This window comes from Peromyscus maniculatus, chromosome 18, assembly GCF_049852395.1.
Source record: "Peromyscus maniculatus bairdii isolate BWxNUB_F1_BW_parent chromosome 18, HU_Pman_BW_mat_3.1, whole genome shotgun sequence".
Lineage (NCBI taxonomy): Eukaryota > Metazoa > Chordata > Mammalia > Rodentia > Cricetidae > Peromyscus > Peromyscus maniculatus.
Window position 1 is genome coordinate 52,724,515 of NC_134869.1, and position 25,363 is coordinate 52,749,877.

General features: G+C 43.6%; 1 protein-coding gene across 2 annotated transcripts in view; it reads left to right on the forward strand.

Annotated features, from left to right (window-relative positions):
* Positions 1–25,172, forward strand: part of Nup107 (nucleoporin 107) — a 45,266-nt gene extending 20,094 nt beyond the window's left edge. The window contains exons 13-27 of one of the 2 annotated variants that reach the window (XR_013045620.1): positions 1,304–1,394; positions 1,495–1,571; positions 3,041–3,100; positions 4,289–4,434; positions 4,541–4,589; positions 7,775–7,844; positions 8,161–8,279; positions 9,850–9,888; positions 10,439–10,589; positions 12,004–12,116; positions 13,321–13,423; positions 17,372–18,222; positions 18,283–18,729; positions 19,616–19,729; positions 24,700–25,172. Coding sequence is in view for 1 of the 2 variants with exons in the window: in XM_006973364.4 (XP_006973426.1) it covers positions 1,304–1,394; positions 1,495–1,571; positions 3,041–3,100; positions 4,289–4,434; positions 4,541–4,589; positions 7,775–7,844; positions 8,161–8,279; positions 9,850–9,888; positions 10,439–10,589; positions 12,004–12,116; positions 13,321–13,423; positions 17,372–17,532; positions 18,604–18,729; positions 19,616–19,729; positions 24,700–24,975 (1,695 nt within the window). In the remaining variant the exon portion in view is untranslated. The remainder of the gene's footprint in view (positions 1–1,303; positions 1,395–1,494; positions 1,572–3,040; positions 3,101–4,288; positions 4,435–4,540; positions 4,590–7,774; positions 7,845–8,160; positions 8,280–9,849; positions 9,889–10,438; positions 10,590–12,003; positions 12,117–13,320; positions 13,424–17,371; positions 18,223–18,282; positions 18,730–19,615; positions 19,730–24,699) is intronic. The other variant, XM_006973364.4, reaches the window with a different exon arrangement.
* Positions 25,173–25,363: the final 191 nt, after the last annotated feature.

A 25,363-nucleotide genomic window follows, 5' to 3' on the forward strand; every position in this document is an offset into this window, starting at 1 on the left:
GGTCCATGTGTAGTAGACCCAGAGTTGGAAGAATCTTCGTGGCCAAGCCGTGATCCCATCCAGTGTGCTGCCTCTGCCCCGTGGCCATTTCCAGATAAAGCACAGAGAGCAGTTCCCCCTGGTTCCCGAACTCTGAGCGAATCCTTCCACAGGCCCAGCTTTGCCTTGCTCCACTGCACTGCAGACTCTAGCCGCAGCCCCACACACTTCAGGTCCTCGGGCTCTCCCATTGCTCTTGGTTAGGTTGAATTGAAGGAAACATCAATAACTAAATGAGTGATAGCTCTCTTCTCATTATAGAGACGTTTAATTTTTTCCTTTTTTTTTTTCTTGGTTTTTTGAGACAGGGTTTCTCTGTGTATCCCTGACTGTCCTAGAACTCACTCTGTAGACCAGGCTAGCCTCCAACTCAGATCGCCCTGCCTCTGCCTCCGAGTGCTTGAATTAAAGATATGTGCCACCACTACCTGACTTATACCTTTAAAAAAAAAAAAAAGATTTATTTATTTATTTTTATTTGTCTGTTTGTTTGTTTATTATGTATGCAGTATCCTGCCTGTGTGTATACCTGCAGGCCTGAAGAGGGCACCAGATCTCATTACAGATGGTTGTGAGCTACCATGTGGTTGCTGGGAATTGAACTCAGGACCTCTGGAAGAGCAGCTGGTGCTCATAACCACTGAGCCATCTCTCCAGCCCCTGACTTATAGACTTTTTATAATAATTTTGTATTCCATAAGTCAAAGGTCATCAAATCCATTTATTTTTAGTAAAATTCCATGTTAGTGAGCAAGTGCCATAGTACTTTAGTAGCAAGCCTAAAATGAAGAAAGAAAGGAATTATTTAAAAAAAAAAGAGAGAGAGATGGCTCAGCGGTTAAGAGCACTGACTGCTCTTCCAGAGGTCCTGAGTTCAATTCCCAGCATCCACATGGTGGCTCACAACCATCTAAATGAGATCTGGTGCCCTCTTCTGGCCTGCAGGCATGCATGCAGGCAGAACATTGTATACATAATAAATAAAAATCTTAAAAAAAAAAAAATAATAATAAGGGCCTTGGGACATAGCTCAGTTGATAAAGTGTTTGCCTCACCTACGTAAAGTCCTGGGTTCGATCCCCAGCCCTGCCAACACAGAAGAGGGACAGCCCAGACAGCTGCTGGTTCGGGGGGAAGGTGGGATGCCGTGAGCACTGTCTTCACCCTCGTCTGTGACATCTTGTCACCCCGGGTGTGCTTTGCTAACAGCGCAGCGCTTGTCAGTTCTGCGCCAGTGACGTCACCGTCCTTTTCGTTTCCTAAGGCGCAGAGGCTTTGCAAACGCTGTGGGCAAGCGTGGCGAGCTGCAACACTGGAAGGCTGGAAACTCTATCACGACCCTAACGTCAGTGGAGGTGCGTGAGGGTCGTTCTGAGTGTGTGTGGGGGGCTTTCTTTGTAGAAGGGATTGAAATGTCTCATCTTAAGTTATGCATTTTCCTTTACTGTTTTGTAGGAACAGAGCTCGAGCCTGTGGAAGGGAATCCATATAGACGGATTTGGAAGATTAGCTGCTGGAGAATGGCTGAAGATGTAAGATAAGGAGACTCACTGAGACTCACGTTCACCCGGTTTAATTCAGTGAAGGTGGACTGAGGAGCTGTGAAACGTTCAGTGTGACATGACTAAAGTCCCGTATTCACAGAAGTTTTAGTTGTGTTAGGAATAGGCCTGGGGATGGAGCGAATTGTTCACACACTTTGTAGTAAGAATTAACATTTTTAACATTGCTGTGAGGCATTAGAATAAAGGACAAACCACATGAACTCAGAGAAGACCAGTGGGCGGAGCTCAACGCTGGCTCTCAGAAGACAGCCCCGTTTAACTCCTTAAAACTTAATAAGAAGGAGTGGAAGGTGAATACATGGGTTGGGCAGTTAATGGGATGGAGGTCTCTGAGGCTGGATAGAAAGCTTCTAAGGGAAGTACCAGTTCTGATAGAACTTGATGAACACACTCCTACAGTCACGACAGAATGAATGCAGGATCGCGCAGGAAATCTCGGAGTTCATGGGAGAATGGGGTTACAAGAAAATACTTGAAAATGTCACCAGTGGTGCAGAAAAAGTGAATAAAAATGTGACCCTGGAGAGATGGCTCAGCAGAGAAAGGCATTGTAGCACAGGGTGGACGGCCTTGTGTGGTACCTGGAACCCACCTAAAGTAGGAGAGGATTGACTACAGAGCTGTCCCCTGACCTCCACGGGTGCACTGAGGTGTGTGTGACACACACACACACACACACACACATTCTCCACACACTGATGATGATGAAAACTAAAGTTATTTTAGAAGCAATAAAAGTGGTGACAATTTCACGTCTGTCGAAAAGTGAATAAATGTAGTAATACAGTAAACTGGGCACTTGGTTTTGGGAAAGACCTGGGATATGCTTGTTGAGTCAGGTGATAGAGAAGCGTGGCGTGGCCGTGCAGACCAGACGAGACGACTGAAGTCACAGGCACGGTGAGGAGCCTGTCAGGCTTTCACCCTGCTAAGGGCTGCCTGTGATGGCGCTGATCGGAGTGGAAAGGGGTCTCCCAATGTCCTGTTTGATGACGGGAAGTCTTGAGATGCCATTGACAGAGCCCTGAAAATACAGTGGAATAAAGTGGTGGCTGTAACTGCTTCGGCATCGCTGTAAACCGATGGCACCTGGCCGTGGGGGTGTCCCCAGGCCGGCAGCAGGAGCGTTGCTGCTGGGACACTGTAGGAGCAGACACCTGCCTAGGTTCTGTGTACATGACCATTTTATTATCAATAATCAAAATGCACACCGGACTCGGCCTTGCTTTCATTTGAGATTTCAATGTTTGATTTTTTTTTTCCCCTGGAGATTTTGGAGTTATTTTATCAAACTCAAAAATCCTTCCTTCCTGCTTGTTCCTCTTGATCTTGAAGCTTAGGAACTAAGTGACCAGGTTCAGTCTAGAGAATTATGACGAAAACTAACCCGCTAGGAAAAGTAATCATCTCAATTCCCTCTATTCGTTGTCTTTCAGGAGCTTTTTAATAAATACGAAAGGGCGATCTACGCTGCACTGAGTGGGAATCTGAAGCAGGTATGCAGCGCCGCGGTGTTTACCTTCACTGTGGAATAAGCCGACACCTAAACCCCCTGCAGCTCTGGGAAGCAGACTTGGGCTGCTTTCTGAAAGCACCGTGCAGAGCTCGGCAGAAGAGACAGCCTGCTTGTGACGCTTCTTATGTGCACATAGTTGTCGGCTGTTTGTTTCTGCGTGGGGGTTTTGAGTGCTGGCTTGTTTTGTCGTTTTGCTTGATGTGTATGTAGCTTATTCTAGCCTCACATTGGCTTTTTTGCTGTTTAGTTTTGTTTGGGTTTTTGAGGCCAGGGTCTTGTTTTGTAGACCAGGCTAGCCTTGAACTCATGATCCTGTTGCCTCAGCCTCCTCCCTGCTAGGATAGGCATGCCCCTGGCTCTTACATGATGATTAAATAAATGAAGCCAGACTTTAATTCCTAAAGAATTGCAGCACCCATTTACTGGTGACTTCTATAGCCAGAGATCCATCTAGAAATGTACTGCTGAGGCACAGTGCCTGCTTGGACCTAAGCCATATATATGTGTGTGTGTGTGTGTGTGTGTGTGTGTGTGTGTGTGTGTGTGTGTGTGTGTGTGTGTGTGTGTGTGTGTGTGTGTGTGTTCGTTCCTCATGACCCCAATGCCCCTCACATCTTAACAGCTGTTCTGAGGGATGCTGTCATAGTTTGAAATGCAAAGTCAATGTGACCATGAATTTGTCTTAGTCATACAAACTTAAAAATTCTAGTTTGGGGGCTGGAGAGATGGCTCAGCAGTTAAGAACACTGGCTGCTCTTTCTCTTCCAGAGATCCTGAGTTCAATTCCCAGCAACTACATAGTGGCTAACAACCATTTATAATGAGATCTGGTGCCCTCTTCTGGAGTGCAGGCTGAACACTAAATACATAATAAATCTTTTTTTAAAAAAATCTAGTTTGGGAGAAAGAGGGTTATTTGGTGTTTGGCCCACCCCACCCCACCCCCCACCCCCGGAGCTGATGGTCAAACCCAGGGCCTTGCGCTTGCTAGGCAAGCGCTATACCACTGAGCTAAATCCCCAGCCCCCCCCCTTTTTTTTTTGGTGTATATTTTTAACTCCATTGTTTTCTGTCTTTGGTAGATGGTTTTAAAGTCTTTATCAGTGGATATAATTGTTTTCCTTTTCTCTTTTGTTTAATGTGTTTGTGTTTTGGAATGGATGAAAAGCTTCTTCCTGTCTGTGACACCTGGGAAGACACAGTGTGGGCCTACTTCCGGGTGATGGTGGACAGCCTGGTAGAACAGGAGATTCGGACGTCGGTAATGACGTTGGATGAACCGGAAGAGCTCCCTAGAGAGTACATGGAAGCGAAGTGAGTGTGCAGCTTTGGGGTCAGGGCGCTCCACCGGCTCAGAAGTCCTGTTGTACATCACTTCATGTCACCATTTCTGTCCTTTCTGTTTTTTTCTCTTTTGAAGTTGGACCTTAGAAAAGGTTTTTGAAGAACTTCAAGCCACTGATAAAAAGGTAAGTGTTACTGTAATCCTGTTACATGAAGCATATGAAATTAATGCATGCAGTTGTACACTGTAGCTGAAAGGGGAGAATGTGGAAGTTTCGTTTCTCATCCTTTCTTCACTATTACCAAAATAAGAGACCTTAAAATAGTACTTATTGGATAAAGCCTGGTGGTCCCTGTTGTGATCCTAGCACTCAGAAGGCCGAGACAGGACATTGCCGTGAGTCTGAGAATGGCTGGGCTACATAATGAGACCCTGTCTCAAAACAAAAAGAAAAGCACTTCCTTAGTTTTTTCCTCTGGTAACTAAAGTAATGCGTGTGTACTTGGAATAATAAAGCAGTCCTAACACACACCAGTGAGACCCGTAAACTCTTCGACCCCTTGGCCTCATCCCTCAGACAGTAAACTACACCAACACTCCTGTCCTGTGTCTTTCTCTGTGGCTTCCCGATAGTGTAAGTGGTGTGGGCACTCAGTGCGGTGTTGGGGGTTTCAGATCACATTGCTCCACAACTTGATTTTCCCACTTAATGATAATCTCTCCAAGTTAATTGCTGTATTTTAGCCAACTTTCTAGTTTTTTTATTTAGTTTTTGTTTGGTTTTGTTTTAAGAGAGATAAGGTCTTACTGATTAGCTCTAACTGCCTGGCACTTACAAGTAAGCCCAGACTGGCCTCAGACTCCTAGTAATCCTCCTGCCTCAAACTCCCAGATGCTGGAATTCCAGGTGTGGGCCATCACACTTGGATTTAATGTTCTCTTCATTTAGAATGTGTCTTGTCTTTTGGTTAATATTGAAGGTGGTGGGTTTTATCATAGTGTCTTCATATACATGCTGTTATACTTTGTTCTCAGTCATTCCCCTCCACGGGTCTTTTAGACAGATATAGAATGTTCTGGAGAACTGGTGGGGAGGTCTTGCGTTTTGTTCTGTTTCCTCTAGAAGATACTCAGGTTGACTCTGAGCTGTAGAGAACCTCTGTGTCTGTGAAGGTGCGTGAGCTTCTGCCATTGCTGCCTCTTTAAGGCCAGGGTGGCTGGGTTAGGGAACACAGTATCCTCCTCAATTGGACAGCTGCTATGTCCTGGGTTTTTAAACTGCTCACAAATATCATAGGGTGCATTTCCAAGCTACACAGTTAAAACTGAAGTTAAAAGAAGGAGAAACATGCAAATAGGAAGGTATCAGATTGTAGTAATGGATACTATCACAGTGGTTATTGAAGTATGCATTCGTTCCAGTCCTGAACTGAACGTCACACTTGGTATTTTTGCCAGCCATTCAATGTAGGGAGCAGGGCCGAGTATGCGTCCCACTGTCTATTTGTAAATTTCTCTTCAAGTTTTTTTTTTAATTTTCTCTTTTATGTTTATGGGTGTTTTCCCTGCGTGTGTGTCTCATGTATACACAGTGCCTGTGGAGGCCAGAAGAGGGCGTCAGACCCCTTAGAGCTCATGTTACAGTCATTAGCTGCCATCTTGGTGATGGGAATCAAACCCAGGTTCTCTGAAAGAGCACCCATTGCTCTTAACTGCTGAACCGTCTCTGTGGCACCTATTTGTTTATAAATTCCTGTTCATTTCCTATAACTATTTTCTGTTGGTTTTTATTTTTCTTTATTATCGGTGGATTGTATTTGTACAGTAAGGAAATTAATGCTTTTTCTGCCCAAGGTTTATGACCAATATATAAATATTCTGGAAAGTCTATGAGTAGGTAAAACCAAGTCAGGAATAGAAGTGTCTCAAGGGTAGAGGATGTTACATATGACAAGATGTGAGCCTGGCTACTTCTGACTGAAGGAGTTCCAGAATCAGTAGACTAGTGTGTCAGAGTAGCTAGACAATAGAGAATTGCATAGTGTTCTGTGCTTGTTATAACTAACTACTTAGGAGAGGATATAGCGCTCTGCTCCCAAAGAGTCTCATTTAAGTGAATGACTAAAACAAAAGGCTAGGAATAAAATTAACCAAGGGTTTCAGGACTCTCATAAAGAAAGCAATAAAATTTTCTTGGAAGACATAAAGACATGAGTAAAATAAATAAAACATAATTCTGAATGAGAAGACGTGACAGTATCAGTCATTCTAAAATTAACATAGGACCCTCATAATTTGGGGAGATTGTTTTTGGGGAAAATAAAATTGTAAGTAGAACCATAAATAAGAATGTTCTGGAAAGGCAGCAGGAACAAGGAGCACTTCCTCCCTCGGTGAGCACACAGCAGTGCGGTGTAGGGTTGGCGTGGGGTAAGCCGATCAGTGACCCATAGGTCTAATTAGAGCAAGCGTGCACGTGCGTGCGTCTGAAAGGCGTCAGGTGTGACCTTTCATTTCACGGGAAATGGTGATTATGTAAGATAATGGTCCTGGCAGAATTGGCCTTCCATCTGGAAGGAAACAGCCTTGACTAATGCCATGTAATTGAGCTAAGTGCCAGATAGAGCAAATGTTTTGAATGTACAAAAGAATAAACAGTAAAAGTCAATTGACTGATGAGAAAACATTAAAATATATTTGAAAGAAAAAAAAAAGACCTGCTCTTTTCCAAAAGCACAGCGGGCTACCAAGTTCACTCATCTGTGTCTGCCCATCACTGTGTTTTGTGACGTGCAGAAGAAAGCAGCTTCGAAATGATCTGGAAGAGTGCTGCCTGTGTGGAAAGCTTATCTTGTAGTTTAGTTTGCCTGAGACCCATGGGTCCTTTCCTTCTCGTTTGCTGTGGTATGTAAGGTAGACAGCAGTAAAATGTTAAGAATAGTACGTTTGGGGCCCGCAAGTGACCCAGCGGGTAACGACTCCAGGCTGGGCCTGACCGCTGAATTTCCACAAGGACCCAAGTGGTGGATGGACACGGTGGACTCCCACAAGTTGTCCTCTGACCTCTAGTGGCACTGTGGCACACATGCCCATAGACATATGCTTGTACTCACACAGGATAAATAAATGGATGTTTTACAAAGATGATAAATAGAGTAAGATTCCCCATATTAGATTGTCTTATGGAAGATATTGTTCAGTCATGAATGCATTCTAAAGGCAGCATCCTGCCCATGTTTTTGGTCTTCCTAAAGCCCTTCATTTTTAGCTTCGTGTATGTCCCATCAAAATTTGGCATTTTCAGTGTATCAATGAATATATCCTGCAAAATGAACACAGAAGACTTATGACAATGTAAAACTTTTTCAGAGAGTTCTGGAAGAAAATCAAGAACATTATCATATAGTTCAGAAATTCCTTATCCTGGGAGACATCGATGGTAAGATGCAGTTTTATTTTGCTTTGCCTGAGCTCTTCATTTATGGGTAGTTGTCTTTGTAATAACTGTTCTTGATGGAGTACACATGACTCACCACATCTGTTAGACTTTTACTGACATCCACCTCAAGTGCATCCATGTTTGCTTGTTACTGTAAGGCCAAGTCTGAGCCGAACCCGGGTCTCTCAGGTGGAGAGTGTCCCATGGTGGGTGTTGGCAGTGAGTCACTCAGACACTGGAGGTGTCCTGGGGTGCCCTCGGGATACTTCTTTCTCTCTGATTGTGTTCTCTCTGTTGAATCTTTGATGGCTTGTAGGTTTGATGGATGAATTTAGCAAATGGCTTTCCAAGAGCAGAAGCAATCTACCTGGACACCTCCTCCGCTTTATGACTCACCTTATTTTGTTTTTCCGAACCCTGGGACTACAGACCAAAGTAAGTAACCGTGGACTGTGTTTCCAGCTCTCCATGTTTGCGGATAGCCGCCTGTCATCAGGACCATCTCCTATGGTCACCTATTGGTAACTCATCGTGAGTGACTTGTTAGGTTCTGTCTGTGGCCACAGAATGCTGGTGCTTGCCCAGTTTTGAAGGATTTGGTCCTCGTTGGTGCCCAGCTAAGCTAATGGAACCAGGATAAATTCTGTGAAAATGAAAATCCTATTGTTCCTTTCTGTTTTTCATTTTTCTAAATGTTTGATAACATTTTGGTGAAGTGTATACAACAGCATAGTGACAGAACAGTTGAAAAGCTTGGGCTTTGGAGTCTTGAATTCAGATCCTTACTCGGTAACTTCTAGCTGTGTGATTCTATGTGTCTAAGAACTCTTTCCTCCCTCTGTAAAGTGTGGACAGTATCTACCCTAGGTCTATAAGAACTCCTTCCTTCCTCTGTAAAGTGTGGACAGAATCTACCCTAGGTCTATAAGAGCTCCTTCCTTCATCTGTAAAGTGTGGACAGTATCTATCCTAGGTCTATAAGAACTCCTTCCTCCCTCTGTAAAGTGTGGACAGTATCTACCCTAGGTCTATAAGAACTTCCTTCATCTGTAAAGTGTGGACAGTATCTACCCTAGGTCTATAAGAACTCCTTCCTCCCTCTGTAAAGTGTGGACAGTATCTACCCTAGGTCTATAAGAACTTCCTTCATCTGTAAAGTGTGGACAGTATCTACCCTAGGTCTATAAGAACTCCTTCCTCCCTCTGTAAAGTGTGGACAGTATCTATCCTAGGTCTATAAGAACTCCTTCCTTCCTCTGTAAAGTGTGGACAGAATCTACCCTAGGTCTATAAGAACTCCTTCCTTCATCTGTAAAGTGTGGACAGTATCTATCCTAGGTCTATAAGAACTCCTTCCTCTCTCTGTAAAGTGTGGACAGAATCTACCCTAGGTCTATAAGAACTCCTTCCTCTCTGTAAAGTGTGGACAGTATCTACCCACAAAGACTTATGGTGAGAGGGCAGTGACCTGTCTCAGCAGGTAAAGCAGTTACCACCAAGTCTCATGACTTGTTCAGTTCCTGGAATCCATATAATGGAACAAGAGAACTGACCCCCCACAAGTTGTACACACTCATACAGGATAAATACAAGTTTAAAACAGAAGGGTTTTTTGTTGTTGTTGTAAAGTAAAAAAGAGTTATGTTAAGGTGAAATGAGGCAGTACATGATCTTTGGTAAGCATTTAGCTAGGGTAGGTACCACTTAGTGTAAATATTAAATTTCTTTTTTTTTTTTTTTTTTTTTTGGTTTTTCGAGACAGGGTTTCTCTGTGTAGCTTTGCGCTTTTCCTGGAGCTCACTTGGTAGCCCAGGCTGGCCTCGAACTCACAGAGATCCGCCTGCCTCTGCCTCCCGAGTGCTGGGATTAAAGGCGTGCGCCACCAACGCCCGGCCTAAATATTAAATTTCTTAAACCATTTAAAAGTAGAATTTTTATTAGAAATTATATTATTATATCTATAAATAGTTATGTTAATAACTGGATTATGTTTTTTCCTATGAAGGAAGAAGTTTCCATTGAAGTTTTAAAGACATACATACAAGTAAGCCTTTAGAATCTATAATTTGATTTTTTTTCTATTTTAATGAAAACAAAAATCAAAATGGTACTGTTTTATAAGATTTATTTTTATTTGTGTATATAAGTGTTTTGCCTGCATGTTTGTGTGTGGAGTGTGTGTGTGTGTGTGTGTGTGTGTGTGTGTGTGTGTGTGTGTGAATGTGTGTGTGTGTGTGTGTGTGTGTGGTGCTAGAGGTCAGAAGGGGATGTTGGGAGTAATGGATGGTTGTGAACTACTGTGTAGGTGCTAGGAACCAAACCTGGGTCCTCTACAAGAGCAACAAGTGCTCTTAACTACAAAGTCATCTCACCAGCGCCCAAATGATACTATTTTAATACCATATAGTCTGGAAGCCACCAGTCTCCATAGAGATCTTTGAATTACTCTACATACATTCCTAGAATTTACAAGTATTGTGATCTGAAACACATATCTATGGGTCTTTCCTAAATACATTTGAAATTTTGAAGCCAACTGGATTTTCAGAGTACTGATGACTTGTCTGGTCTGCTTTGATTTTTGTGTCTCTCAGCTTTTAATAAGTGAGAAGCACACCAACCTCATCGCGTTTTATACCTCTCATTTGCCTCAAGACCTTGCCGTGGCCCAGTATGCGTTGTTTCTGGAAGGTGTTACAGAATTTGAGCAACGGCACCAGTGCCTGGAGCTGGCTAAGGAAGCAGGTAAAAAGTAGTTAAGAGTTTCATCTATTGCTGGGCAGTGGTGACGCACACCTTTAACCCCAGCACTCGGGAGGCAGAGGCAGGTGGATCTTAGTGAGATTGAGGCCAACCTGATCTATAGAGTGAGTTCCAGGACAGCCAGAGCTACACAGAGAAACCCTGTTTAGAATAAATAGACAGACAGGCAGACAAATAAATAAAATGAATTTCATCTATCGTGGGCAGTGGTAGTGCACACCCTTAATTCCAGCACTCAGGGAGGCAGAGGCAGGTGGATTTCTGTGGGTTCCAGGATAGCCAAGGCTAATAGAGAAACCCTGTTTTGAAAAACCACAAAAAAAAAAAAAAAAAAAAAAGAAAGAAAAGAAAAGAAAAAAGAATTCCATCTATTACTTCATTTTGGATGTATATTGTATAAAACAATGAGTTTTGTTATGATGTTTTCAAATGAATATTTATAGGTATTTGAACATATTTATCCCCTATATCTATTCACATAAAAATTGTATTTATATATATATGAAAGGGAGGGGGGGTGTGCACCTGCCAGGACATGAACCTGCCACAGCGGGTATGAGGTCAGAGAACAACTTAGATATTGGTCCCCACCTTCCACCCTGTTTTGAGGCAGGTTCTATTGTTTTCCTGATGCATAAGCAAGCTTCCTGATTGGCCTTCTGCTGCATAAGCCAGCTCCGATTGGCCTTCAGGCAGATTCTCATTGTGGCATTTGTCTTAGTATTAAGTCTTATTTCTTTTGAGGGAGAGAAGGAGAAAAACAGGAGTAAAAGTCACAGTGAGATTCTTTTGGAGAATGAAAATAATTTTAACTTGTGTAAAAATTTTCTGTTTTTGCTTTTGTTTTTTAGAGAAGAAATTCTCACTATATAGCCTATGTTGGCCTGGAACTTGCCCAGGCTAGCCTCAGATTCAGTAGTCCCCCTGACTCATCCACCAAGTGCTGGGATTACAAGCACAAGTCACCACAGCCAGCCTAAAATATTTTTAAATTATGATATTTCCTATAATGTATGTATTGTATTTAAAATAAATTCTTAGCAGTGCATGCATGTTCAGGCTCCATGGTGCTCATATGGAGATCAGAACACAGTGCTCTCCTACCATGTGGGTCCTGGGAATTGAACTCAGGTCGTCAGACTTGGTGGCCAGCACCTTTACTTGCTGAGCTCTCACCGGTCCTGTGTATTACATCTTTACGAAGTTGTTTTAGGGCCTGGGGACGTAACTGAGTGGCAGAATACTTTTCCAACGTCTGTAAAGCCGTTGGTTCAATCCTCAGTGCCAAAAATATGAAAAAGAATTGTTCCAAATTTACCAAATTGTTGTAATTGTTTAGAGAATATTCACATTAATAATTACTCTTTCGTTTTTGTCATTTTCAAAAATTCCTTAGATTTGGATGTTGCAACAATAACAAAAACTGTAGTTGAGAATATTCGAAAGAAAGATAATGGTGAATTTAGTCACCATGACCTGGCTCCATCTCTAGATACTGGCACTACTGAGGTAATTTGGGTGAGGGGGGGATGAGAATTTCATATAACTTATAATCTATCTTCTTGTTCCTTGGTGAACTTCTTAAAATACACTGGCTTCTGACTGTCTTTTAAAAACTGTATGTTGATAAAGGCCTTTAAAAATGTTTTTAATACATTTCTTTTCTTTTAAAAAAATATATTTATTTTTATTGTATGTGCATGGGTGTTTTGCATGCCTGTATGTCTGTGCTCATGTACATGGCTGGTGTCCAAGGAGACCAGAAGAGGGTGCTGAATCCTTTGGAACTGTAGTTACAGACAGTTGTGAGCCACCATGTGGATTCTGGGAATCAACCACTGAGCCATCTTTCCAGGCCCCAAGGACTTTTAAATGACAAAAATTGGCAGCAATTTTAAGGTTTTATTGAAATAATGGATTATGTTCAAGAAAGGTTATAGATGGAATTTTTCTGTCCTGGCAGTCGCTCCCAAATAACCACTCAGAGAATTACTATTAATTACAAATGCTTGGCCAATAGCTCAGGCTTGTTACTAACTAGCTCTAACAACTTAAATTAACTCATTTCTGTTGATTCATGTGCTGCCCCGAGGCTTGTGGCTTTTACCACTCCTGCATGTCCTACTTCCTCTCCATCTGACTGGCTACTCCTTTGACTCCACCCTACTTCTTCCCAGTGTCCTTAGTCTGGCTCTCCCACCTAACCTTATTCTGTCAAACTATTGGCCAGTCAGCTTCTTTATTAAACCAGTCACCATGACATATATTCATACAGTGTAAAAGAATCATCTACAAAGGTTCTCTTATAGAGCAGACCTGAGTGTTGGCTTTTTGCTCCTCGGGTTCTGCTGGATGCTTCAAAAGCTGCTGACTTCTGTCTTTAGAAAGAAAGATGAAATCTCAGAAGGGCATCAGCATGGGGCTGGGAGTGTGGCTCAGTGATGGAGTGTTCGCCTAGTGTTTGTGACCCCTAGGGTTACTTGCTGCATCCCGCATCTGATGAGTTAGGTTGGCGAGACATACAATGAATAATTCCACATTCATAGGCTAGTGAGATTTCTCCAGTAATTTAGTAGAGAGCTGCTAAGTAGAACAAACTGAAGGAGGTTGGCCTCTTTCATAATTTTATGTCGTGTGTCAAAAACGTGTTCCATTTACTCATTTGTAAAATGTCTTTGAAATCAAATGGGTTTTCTCTGCTTCCGATGACTAGGAGGACCGGATAAAGGTGGATGTGATTGACTGGCTGGTGTTCGACCCGGCACAGAGGGCAGAGGCAGTGAAGCAAGGCAACGCCATCATGAGGAAGTTCTTAGGTGGGTCCTGCTCTGACACTGTTTCCAGATCTGTGAGTTCTTAGGTGGGTCCTGCTCTGACACTGTTTCCAGATCTGTGAGTCCTTAGGTGGGTCCTGCTGCTCTGACACTGTTTCCAGATCCGTGAGTTCTTAGGTAGGTCCTGCTCTGACACTGTTTCCAGATCTGTGAGTCCTTAGGTTGGTCCTGCTGCTCTTACACTGTTTCCAGATCTGTGAGTTCTTAGGTTGGTCCTGCTGCTCTGACACTGTTTCCAGATCTGTGAGTTCTTAGGTTGGTCCTGCTCTGACACTGTTTCCAGATCTGTGAGTCCTTAGGTTGGTCCTGCTGCTCTTACACTGTTTCCAGATCTGTGAGTTCTTAGGTTGGTCCTGCTGCTCTTACACTGTTTCCAGATCTGTGAGTTCTTAGGTTGGTCCTGCTGCTCTGACACTTTCCAGATCCGTGAGTTCTTAGGTTGGTCCTGCTCTGACACTGTTTCCAGATCTGTGAGTTCTTAGGTTGGTCCTGCTGCTCTGACACTGTTTCCAGATCTGTGAGTTCTTAGGTTGGTCCTGCTGCTCTGACACTTTCCAGATCTGTGAGTTCTTAGGTTGGTCCTGCTCTGACACTGTTTCCAGATCTGTGAGTTCTTAGGTTGGTCCTGCTGCTCTGACACTGTTTCCAGATCTGTGAGTTCTTAGGTTGGTCCTGCTCTGACACTGTTTCCAGATCTGTGAGTTCTTAGGTTGGTCCTGCTGCTCTGACACTGTTTCCAGATCTGTGAGTCCTTAGGTGGGTCCTGCTGCTCTGACACTGTTTTCAGATCTGTGAGTTCTTAGGTGGGTCCTGCTCTGACACTTTCCAGATCTGTGAGTTTGTAACTGTTGTTTTTGTAGCACATTCCATTTATTTCATAAATAAATGGGAAAGTGGGGCACTTGCTGAGGACTTTGAGCTTACGTCAGTACCAGGAGCAGGGTGCTCTTGGGCAATCAGTTGCCTCCACCTGTGTGCCCTCAGTGATCTGGTGACCCGTTGAGAAACCATCTGAGGTGACTATAGCACTCAGTCATATAGTCTTCCATTCATCCAATAACTGTTTCCTGGGGCTGAAGAGATGGCTCACAGTTAAGAGAGCTCGCTACTCTTTAGAGGAAACAAGTTCAATTCCCAGCACCTCTGTGGCAGCTCACAATCATCTATAATTCCAGGTCCATACATGGTACGCATACATACATGTAGGCAGAGCACTTATACATGTGATAGAAAATAAATAAGCAAGTAAACACTGAGTAGCCTGATAATGACAGGCCCATGCTGATTGTCTCTAGCATACTCAGTACTCAGTCCATGATACTAAAGTTACAGCTTTGACCTTTGTCCATCGTCGGTGACAGGTGCTTGTTCTTGCTCTATCTGTTTAGTCTTTGATTTTGTTTTTGAGCTGGGGAGTATGTATGTGCCATGGTACATGTGTGGAGGTCAAAGGACAACTTGCTCTTCCTACAGCTTCTCTCCTTCCACCATGTTGGTCCCAGTGATGAACTCAGGTCTTTGGGCTTCGCAATAAGCACCTTTACCTACTGAGACATCTCCTCAGCTAGGTCCTCGCTCTTAGAAAGCACAAGTTACCTTGGTCTCTTGTCAGTAGTTTTTTTTTTTTTGTTTTTTTGTTTTTTTTTTTTTATTTAAGATTTGTTTTATTTTAGGTGTATGGGTATTTTGCCTGCATGCATATATATGTGCACTACATGCGTGTCTGTTGCCATGGATCCTCTGAAACTGCAGTTACAGACAATTGTGAGCTGCTGTTGGTGCTGGGTATTGAACCTGGATCCTCTAGAGGAGCAGCCAGTGCTCCCAACCACTGAACCACTTCCACAGTCTCGAGTCAGTAGTTCTTTAGCAAAAACTTTGAAGTATATCTCCAGACAGAAGCAGTTGACCAAGGGACCACTGCATGAGCATGGGAAGAGCTGAGAGTTCCCACGAAGAGGAGCGTAGTATTGGACCCCGGTATCAGGCCATGTGCTAGCACAAACAACTGAGCAAGCAATCCCGTATAGAACTCTTCACAGAGGTTTCCTCGTGTCTTTCAGTCTCAGAGTAAATTTACTTCATGAATAGTTAAGGAATCCCTTATTTAGTAACTTCCTAAAATAAACTACATCTTAACAAACAAAACTGTTTTATAAACCCTGATACCAAATTTTGTGACAACCTAGAAACAGGAACTAAAAAAAGACAACATAATGCTTCAGAAATCCAGCAGTTACATAGTTGACCTTTCAAAAGTAGTTCACCGTTCCCTAGGGAGGGCTTCTAGAACTATACTGGCGTAGAGAAATTGAGCTGAGTGAAAGCAAGTGGAGTATGCATGCATGCATGCATTTTTCTGTGCCCCTGACTGGATATGATGCATTCGTTTCTCTGCTCCCCTGACTGTGCATGTGATGCATGCATTCATTTCTCTGTGCCCCTGACTGTGGATGTGATGCATCCACTCATTTCTCTGTGCTCCTGACTGTATGTGATGCATGCATTCGTATCTCTGCTCCCCTGACTGTGGATGTGATGCATGCATTTGTTTCTCTGCACCCCTGACTGTGGATGTGATGCATGCATTTGTTTCTCTGCACCCCTGACTGTGGATGTGATGCATGTATTCATTTCTCTGTGCCCTTGACTGTGGATGTGATACGCCCCTCACTGGACATGATGCATGTATTCGCTCCTCTGGGCCCCTGACTGTAGATGTGATATGACCAGCTGTTCTGAAGTTTTGCTGCCTTGACTTTTCTGCTGTCGTGTGGATTGTAACTTGGAATTGTGAGCTAAAGTAGACTTTTCTCCCTGTGTTGCCTTCTGTTGGACTGTTTTATCACTGCAACAGAAAAGAAATTAGGCCTTTCCAACATGGTTTGCATCTGAAAATCATGGGCCCTTGCTTATGCTCATCTTAAAAATGGTTCCTACAGCCAAGAAAGCCTTCCTTGCTCACACAGATCACTCCTTTTCTGTTTCTCTGAAAGGCTGCAGCTCTCTGTGCTTCCCCCACGTACATTAACAGGTAGACTTGAACTCTAAGTTGCACAGATCAAAGATATTTGACCAGATCCGTAAGCAGAATAAAACTTGGTTCTGATGCTGTTCTTAAAAGATGTTCTAAGCTGGGCGGTGGTGGCACATGGCTTTAATCCCAGCACTCGGGAGGCAGAGCCAGGTGGATCTCTGTGAGTTCAAGGCCAGCCTGGGCTACCAAGTGAGTCCCAGGAAAAGGCGCAAAGCTACACAGAGAAACCCTGTCTCGAAAAACAAAAAAAAATAAAAAATAAAAAAAAGATGTTCTAGATCAGAACTCTGGCTTTGCCGTATCACTAGCTAAGCCTTGAGAGGACTGACTTCCCCAGTGCTGGGAGGGCTTATGTAGCAGGGTGTGTGTCTGGGAGAAGACGCAGCCCACAGTTTTTAGTCAGCTGCCTGCCATGGCCAGCACCTCAGACAGAATGCATTACCTACTCACTTTTGTTTTTGATGTTCCCACCAAAAGGGAGAGAGCCAGCTGTTCTATCGGGCTTTGTATTGTGAAACCAAACCCATTTAATAGTAAATTTTCACTGTAGTGATCAGCTTTCTATATGATGTCATAGCCCCAGACTTGGAAAATGTGATTTCTTTAAGACATAGATGTATGTGAAAGTAACTTTGTGTTACCTTACACTGGGAAAGAGCTAGCCCGCTAGAGAGATTCCCCAAGACCTCTGGAGAAGTGTGGGAACTGAAATATAAAACTTGTAATCAGTGACTTGATACTGTAAAACGCCAGTACACAGACTAGGTATAGTGACACTCGCCTTCGATGCCAGCGCCCAGGGGGCAGAAATAGGCAGATCTCTTAAGTTCAAGGCCAGCCTGATCAGCAGTACATAGAAGTCCATATGTTTTGAATTTTTTTTTTTCCCACAGCATCAAAGAAACATGAAGCTGCAAAAGAAGTGTTTGTGAAAATCCCTCAGGATTCCATCGCAGAAATCTATAACCAGTGGGAGGAGCAAGGCATGGAGAGCCCGCTTCCTGCTGAGGATGACAATGCCATCCGGGAGCACCTGTGCATCAGAGCCTATCTGGTGAGACCAAGAGCTGCAGCCTTGTGGTGTTGCCGGGCCACTCTTGGAACTTGAACTGTGTATAATTTTTAATTATGTGTAGGTGTATACGTCTGCAGGTGGGTATGTGCATGTGAATACAGGTGCCTGTGGAGGCCAGAGGCACCTGAATCCCTGGAGCTGGAGTCACAGACAGTTGTGAGCTGCCTGATGTGGGTGCTGGGAACAGAGTCCTCTGGAAGAGCAGCAAATGCTCTTAACCACTGAACCATCTCTCTGAACTTTTTCCAAAAGTGGTGATTGTTTCACCTCAGGTCCCCTGTGACGGCAGTGCTGACTTACTCCAGGGTTGATGTCATGACCGGTCATCGGCATGCGTCTGTCCATTGCTGACTGGGCAGGAATAGACAGTGCAACTTTCCGGTCGTTCGTGTGTGTGTGTGTGTGTGTGTGTGTGTGTGTGTGTGTGTGTGTGTGTCTGTGTGTGTGTGTGTCAGCCTTGTGCTGCTGCTCTTGGCAGTGACTTAAAAGGGGCAAAGTGTTCCATGTGTATTAGGGTAAATTAACAGCTTCCTCGTCAAGGTTTATTCAGTGAACAAGTGATTGCTGTGGACACGGAGTAGGGCTAAGTTTTGAGGATAGAATTCTGTCTTTGCCTGAAAAAGCCAGTTGGCTAATCAAGAAGATAAGTACGCACGCCTCCCTCCCAGGGTGACTGTGACAGGGTACACCCGAGCGAGGGGCTAAGAGGAGCTGCCGCCTCCCTCCCAGAGTGACTGTGACAGGGTACACCCGAGCGAGGGGCTAAGAGGAGCTGCCAGAACGACACAAGACGCCTTGTCGGTGTTTCTCACTTCATGGAACGTTCGCTCACTCATGAGTTTTGACTAAGAATTATGTCTGAGAACTAGAACGTTTAAATGCCTTTTGAGCAATAAAAGTGAAACTGAGGCAGGAGGATTGTCATGCAGCTGAGGCCATTCTGAGCTGTCTGGTGAGTTCCAGACTAACCTGGTCTAGAGAATGAGACCCTGTCTCACAAGGATCAAGATGTAAAAATGCGTGTTTTGTTTACTTCACTTGGTATTTTAGGAAGCCCATGAAACATTCAATGAGTGGTTTAAGCACATGAATTCGGCTCCACAGAAACCTACGTTGATACCTCAGCCAACTTTTACAGAGAAAGTGGCTTTTGAACACAAAGAAAAAAAATATGAGGTAAGTTAAGGAAAGTGAGATGAGCCTCTCATCCTAAAAATAAGGTATTTAGAGGGGCCTTTATCATGTATGTTCTGACTCGAATGGGAATTTCCTGTTACACATTCTGCTTTGAGTCATGGTTACTTTTCCATAGATGATTAATTTTGAGAATTGCTGCTAGGCATGATGGCTCACACTTTATTCCTAGGACTTGGAAGCCAGTATCGGGCAGATCTCTGTGAGTTCAAGGCCAGCCTGTTTTATATACTGAATTCCAGGCCAGTCAGAGCTACACATAGTGAAATTCTGTCTCAGAAAAACAAAATAAGGAAGGAAGGAAGGAAGGAAGGAAGGAAGGAAGGAAGGAAGGAAGGAAGGAAGGAAGGAAGGAAGGAAGGAAGGAAAGAAGGAATGCTTTAGACAATAGTATTCATTTACTAAATTAATATTTTTTTTGTTTTGTTTTGTTTTTTTTTGTTTTTCGAGACAGGGTTTCTCTGTGTAGTTTTGTGCCTTTCCTGGATCTTGCTCTGTAGACCAGGCTGGCCTCGAACTCACAAAGATCCTCCTGCCTTTGCCTCCCGAGTGCTGGGATTAAAGGCGTGTGCCACCACCGCCTGGCCCTAAATTAATATTTTAGTATTTCATCTATCTGCTATTTGTTAATAGTTTTTCTTTATATACATGTCTGAATTATCAACTCTTAAGGCTGTTCTTGTCGCACTCGGGAGGCAGAGGCAGGTGGATCTCTGTGAGTTTAAGGCCAGCCTGGTCTACAGAGCGAGATCCAAGACAGCCTGGGCTGTTACACAGAGAAACCCTGTCTCAAGAAGACCAAAAAAATGAATGAATGAATGAGAGGAATGTTGCTCAGTCCATTATAGCTGCTCTGTTTGTTCTGCAGATGGATTATAATATCTGGAAAGGACATTTAGATGCCCTAACTGCTGATGTGAAGGAGAAAATGTACAACGTCTTGTTGTTTGTAGATGGAGGATGGATGGTAGATGTCAGAGAGGTAAGTCATGTGTTTTCTTTAGAGCTTTAAAAATAATCAATATTAACAACGGTGAGGGGGCTCAGCCAGCAAAGGCACTTGTGACGTGAGTTCAGTCCCCAGGGTTCAAATGGTGGAGAGAAAAGCCTTCTGCCGTCCCGCATATATATCCTCGTCTATTTATGGTTTTCCACTGTTTTAATTGTGTAAGAAATGATCCATCTCCTCTCCTTTCTTACCCTCCTCCCAGCTGAGCCTCCTTGCTTGTCATTCATTACTGTCAGGTTGGCATGTTCTCTTAGACCTCAGGACATCTGCAGATACATGCACGTCCACCTTTTTTCTTTTCAGGGACACTGTGAATATTTCCCCTTCTAACGTTTGCTCTAATGGTATTTCGTCACATTCCTCTTGTGTGACCAAATGCCCAGTAAGAAACAGCCTAGGAGAGGATGGTTGTTTGGGTTTGCAGTTTTGAGGGGTACAGCCTTTGGCAGCAGGAGAGAGAGGCAGCAGCTGGTTTGTCTGCAGCTAGGAAGGAGGAAGTGTGGTCAGGCTATAAAACCTCAAGCTCTCACCCACCCTGTTACCCACGTCCTTAAAGCTTCCAGAACATCCCTAAACAGCTCCACCCTCCGGGGACCCAGTGCTCAAACACATGGAACTTATGGGAGACATTTCACACTCAAACCTCAGCCAGGCCTGATCCTGAGACGTGACAGAATGGTAACTCAGCTTTGCATCTGCAGACAGATCCCTAAAGAGAACCAGGAGTCCTGCGTCTTGGATAGTTAGTGTGTCGTTTTGGACATTCCTCAGTTTCTGCAGGGCATGTGCACTGGTGTCTTCCTCTGCCCCCCTCACAGCACTTTTACGCTCTTTCTTTAATAACTTAGTTGCTACATTTTCCTACCTCTCTAGCTTCTCTTTTCTGACAAGGACGGGGCTAGATTCTGGCCTCTGATTGGTGCCGCCACTGATAACAGGATTTTTAGGGTCCGCTTCTGACTTTTTGTTTGTTTGTTCGTGGTATGAAGGATTGAACCTAGGCTCACATATGGTAGGCATGAACGGTATCACTAAATCCTCAGCCTCAGAGCGTAGTTCTTCATCCTAAAGTTCATAGTAAAACTCCACAGCATAATTTTCAATGTTCAGTGGGTTCCTTAGGCCAAACCTTTCTCTTTGATTTAGGCTTGTGTGGAAGTAACATCCAAATGTTGGAAAATACCAAAACTTGAAATTGATGTATAATTTTGATTAATTGTTAATTCAGATTAGATAATTAAAGCCATAAAGTAGTCTGGAATCTGTTGAGAGATGGAAAGCGACAACTGACCAAGTATTTTACAAGTACTGAGGTGGTTCAGCAGTTCAGGGCACTGCCCTTGCCGAAGACCAAGCCTGGCCCTCAGTGCTCCTGTCAGGAGGCTCAACCCCCCCAACCCAGCGCCAGGGCATCTGACTCCCTTTTGTGGCCTCCTCAGGCAACCACACACGTGTCTCACACACACACACACACACACACACCTCTTTACAAATATAAGTGAAGGTGCTGTTCAGTGGTTAAGAGCACTGGCTGCTCTTCCAGAGGACCGGGGTTGGATTCCCAGTACCCAGTCTTCACTTCCTCAGAACTAATCCAGAAGAGTTTGCTGTCACCTTCAGATAGTCAAGTATTAAATATCCTGAGTTTAGTGTACTTAGATATTTAAGAATAGGAATTTGGCAAAACAGTTTGGTGGTTGGTCAAAATGCAAAACATTGTTACTCTGTTACTCAACAATTCTACCCTTAGGAATATATCCTCAAACTACTGAAAATGTGCACCTATGAAACATGTACATGAAGGTTTACAGCAGTGTGTTGCTAATAGTAAAAAAGTTAAAACAACTCAAATAGCTATCAAATACTGGAGAGAAATAAAATGTGGCTTATTCATACAATAGAATATTACTAAGACATCAAAATGAATGAGAAACTGACAGATTAAATGACTTTGGTGAACCTTCATAATTTCATTTGTAGATCTTTCCATTTCTAGTATATAAATACATTTGGGGTTATAAATTATAAATGTACTGCCTCCTGTCAACATTGTATACTTCTATTTGATGATTTCTGTGTCAAACATTATATGGAAATGTTTCCAAGTATTTTCTGTATTAACTGTGAATGAATAGAACAAAATAAATTGCCTGTGATGGAAAAAAAAAAAAAAAAAAAAAAGAATAGGAAATTGGTAGGACACCTGCTGGCCCATGTTACTTAACAATGAATTAGAAATTGCACCCTTCCCTTACACAGGTCGATTCTATGTCCTGTGCACATGATCTGTAGACTGGAGCACAGCTCAGGTTTCAGCTGCACTGCCTGCGTGGCCAGCTCTCCTTATATACCAGCACATCCCTACATGCTAGCTGCTTAGAGGCAGTAAGTAAGAGTCTAGGAGCCAGAGGCACTGTGCAGGTGGACTGTTGAACCACACAGGGGAAGGCCCGGGAAACAGTGGTCCAGTCAGTCTTGGCATCCCCAAGCTGAACAAGGTCTCAGGAAGTATACATTTTAATACTTGGTTTTATGGATCTGTACCTCGCAGCGGTGTTAAAGGGCTGACAGGCGTGATTCTGTGGAGACCCAGCCCGGTCGGCTGTTAGTGGTGGACCACATCCTTTGTGCTGCTTCATTACTGCAGCGTCTGCCCTTGAGAAGCGTTTCCTAGTGTAGTGTAGTAGCCTCACACAAGAAGGGAACCCCCAAACACACACCGGGTCTCCGTGCAGCCCAGTCGGGGCTTGCTGTCACGGTTTTCTTGCCTCCCTCTGCCTCTGGGGGCCGCCATTTCAGCCGTCACCCTGCACCTGCCCTAAATTTGTTGATTGGATTTTGGGCGGCTGCTGTTCTGTTACCGTTCGCATCCTGCGTTCTGTGGATCCCCTTGCTCTACTCGTGTGCTGCTGAGGGTTAAACTCAGGGCAAGTGCTCCATCCCTGAGTTAACGCCAGTGCTTCCTTTAAAGAAAGAAGGCTTTCAATTAAATTATCTGCATGTGTGTTTCTGTCTCGATGGTGCTGTGTCCATTTGAATGCAATTGTCCCTGCAAGCCGGTGGAGGGCTTGGCTCTCCCGGAGCTGGAGTGTCCTCTCCAACAGCAGTGTGTCTTCTCTTCCTCTGAGACATCTTGTTTTAATGTATTTGGGCACCTTTTAAAAATTATTTTAATGAGTTTAGTTTTCCCATTTGTGATAAGAAAATGTAATGGGAATAGAAAGGCTGTTTTTTCTGTATTTTTACTGTCCAAATAATTCTTTAAAAAGATTCCATTCCTAGCCGGGCGGTGGTGGTGCACGCCTTTAATCCCAGCACTCGGGAGGCAGAGCCAGGTGGATCTCTGTGAGTTCGAGGCCAGCCTGGGCTACCAAGTGAGCTCCAGGAAAGGCGCAAAGCTACACAGAGAAACCCTGTCTCGAAAAACCAAAAAAAAAGATTCCATTCCTATTTGGAGACACTTTTTTGCTATAGCAAGGTGTCTTCTGGTCCTCTCTCTCTCTGTCTGTCTGTCTCCTTTGTTTTGAGACAAGTTTCTCTGTAGCCCTGGCTGTCCTGGAACTCACAGAGATTTGCCTGCCTGTGTCTCCAAGTGCTGGGATTAAAGGTGTGCGCCACCTCCCACCCACCCACCCCCCTTTTTTTTAACTGTACAAAGAAATATTCATTCTCCTAGAAGCTTACCAGTCCTTACTCTGCCCTGCTCCCCGTTTTGACCCTCCTTGCTGGCCTGACTGTGTGCGGTCATGTTGGTATGTCCTCTCAGGTCTTAGATACATCTGCAATTATATCTACATGTGTTGAGGGAAATAAACGATGATTATTTTTTGTCTGTCCTTTACTCTTATATTGTTCAGTCTGATTCTTTTTTGTGAGTTGTTTCTAGATGCATTGGAAACACACTCAGCAGCATCTTATTTCCACACCATCTCCTCTAGTATGTTTTCAAAATTCATCATGTCTTTGGCCATAAAGTCCTGTGTCCAAAAAAGCCAAATCAAATCAGATAGACTAGATAATACTATGATTGAAGCCAGCTTGGTGAGGGCTCATATGACAACTCGGCCCTGTGTTTGATCCCCAGAAGCTCGCCTTATAATCCTGGCACTGAGGAGGGAAAGGCGGGAGGAGTCCTGGCTCTCACCAGTTAGGCAGTCTGGCCTAGTGGTGAGCTCCATACCAAGGAGAGCCCCGTCTCAAAGGAGAGGGTGTTCCTGGGGTGATGCCCAAGGTTATTCTCTGGCCTCAGTACTTGGGCACACACTCATGCTTGCACCCATACACATGTGTACTCACACACATGCAAACACATACACACACTTTTTTTTTTTTTTTTCAAATAGGAATGATAAGCTTTAGAAAGAGAAATTGAGTGTTTTCCTGTCCTGGTTTTGACTCAGTAGTCAACCCTCAACATGCCTGGAGTATTGATTCTAGGACCTGGTAGATAAAAGATTGCTCCCTTTCATTATATAAAGTGGCATGCATGATAATTTCGTGTAACCCTCACACAACCTCCTGATCTGTAAATATTCTTCAGATCACCTGTGCTCATTCAGTATAAATGCTGTATAAACAGTTGTGATACTGTGCTGCTTAGCAAATGAAAACAAGAACAGAAAGTGTACGTGTTGGTCGAGATGCCATTATCCCCAAAGTATTTTCCATTTATTGTTGTTAAATCTATAGGTTCCTAACGTGACTTAGTTTTTGGTTTTGGAGGTGGTAGTGTTTTATATTTTGACACAGGGTCTCTGTGGCAGCCTAGCACACTGTATAGATCAGGCTTGCCCTGAACTTGCACTTCCCCTCCTGCCCTGGCGTCCTGAGTGCTGGGGTTGGGGTGGCAGGTGTGAGCCACCATCCCTTGCTGTTGCCGACTTTTCCGTTTGTAAGGGTGTGTCGCTTCCAGTCGCTGACGTGCTGACCGGTGTCTGTCCTAGGATGCTGAGGAGGACCCTGAGAGAGCCCATCAGATGGTCCTGCTAAGAAAGCTCTGTCTGCCCATGCTGTGCTTCCTCCTCCACACCATACTGCACAGCACCGGCCAGTACCAGGAGTGCCTGCAGCTGGCCGACATGGTGTCCTCCGAGCGCCACAAACTCTACCTGGTATTTTCTAAGGAAGAACTAAGGAAACTTCTGCAGAAGTTAAGGGAATCCTCTCTGATGCTTCTAGACCAGGGGCTTGACCCGCTCGGATATGAAGTTCAGTCATAACTCATCCACTCTCTGATGCCCGTGGCATGGGAGCTGCTTGGTTGTGATCAAATATACATATTTGTAATTATTGGGTTTTTTCCTTTGGCATTCTGGGGGAAAATGTAAAATTTAGGCATTTGAATTTTGTATTATATCAGTATTTCTTTAAGTATTTTTTATTGAAATTATTCAAAATAAATGTTTTGTTCTATAAATACTCGTTTTCTCTTATGTAATAGAATAAATATTTTATTATTTATTTCTGTAATCATAAATCCCTGACACATTAAAATGTAAAGAAAATGGAGAATAAAGAATAGATTAATTTTCAAGCCAGGTAAGTAATTTCTCATCATAAAATTTAGTGTTTTTCTGAATAGTAAAGTTAAGTGAATCTAGCAAGAAT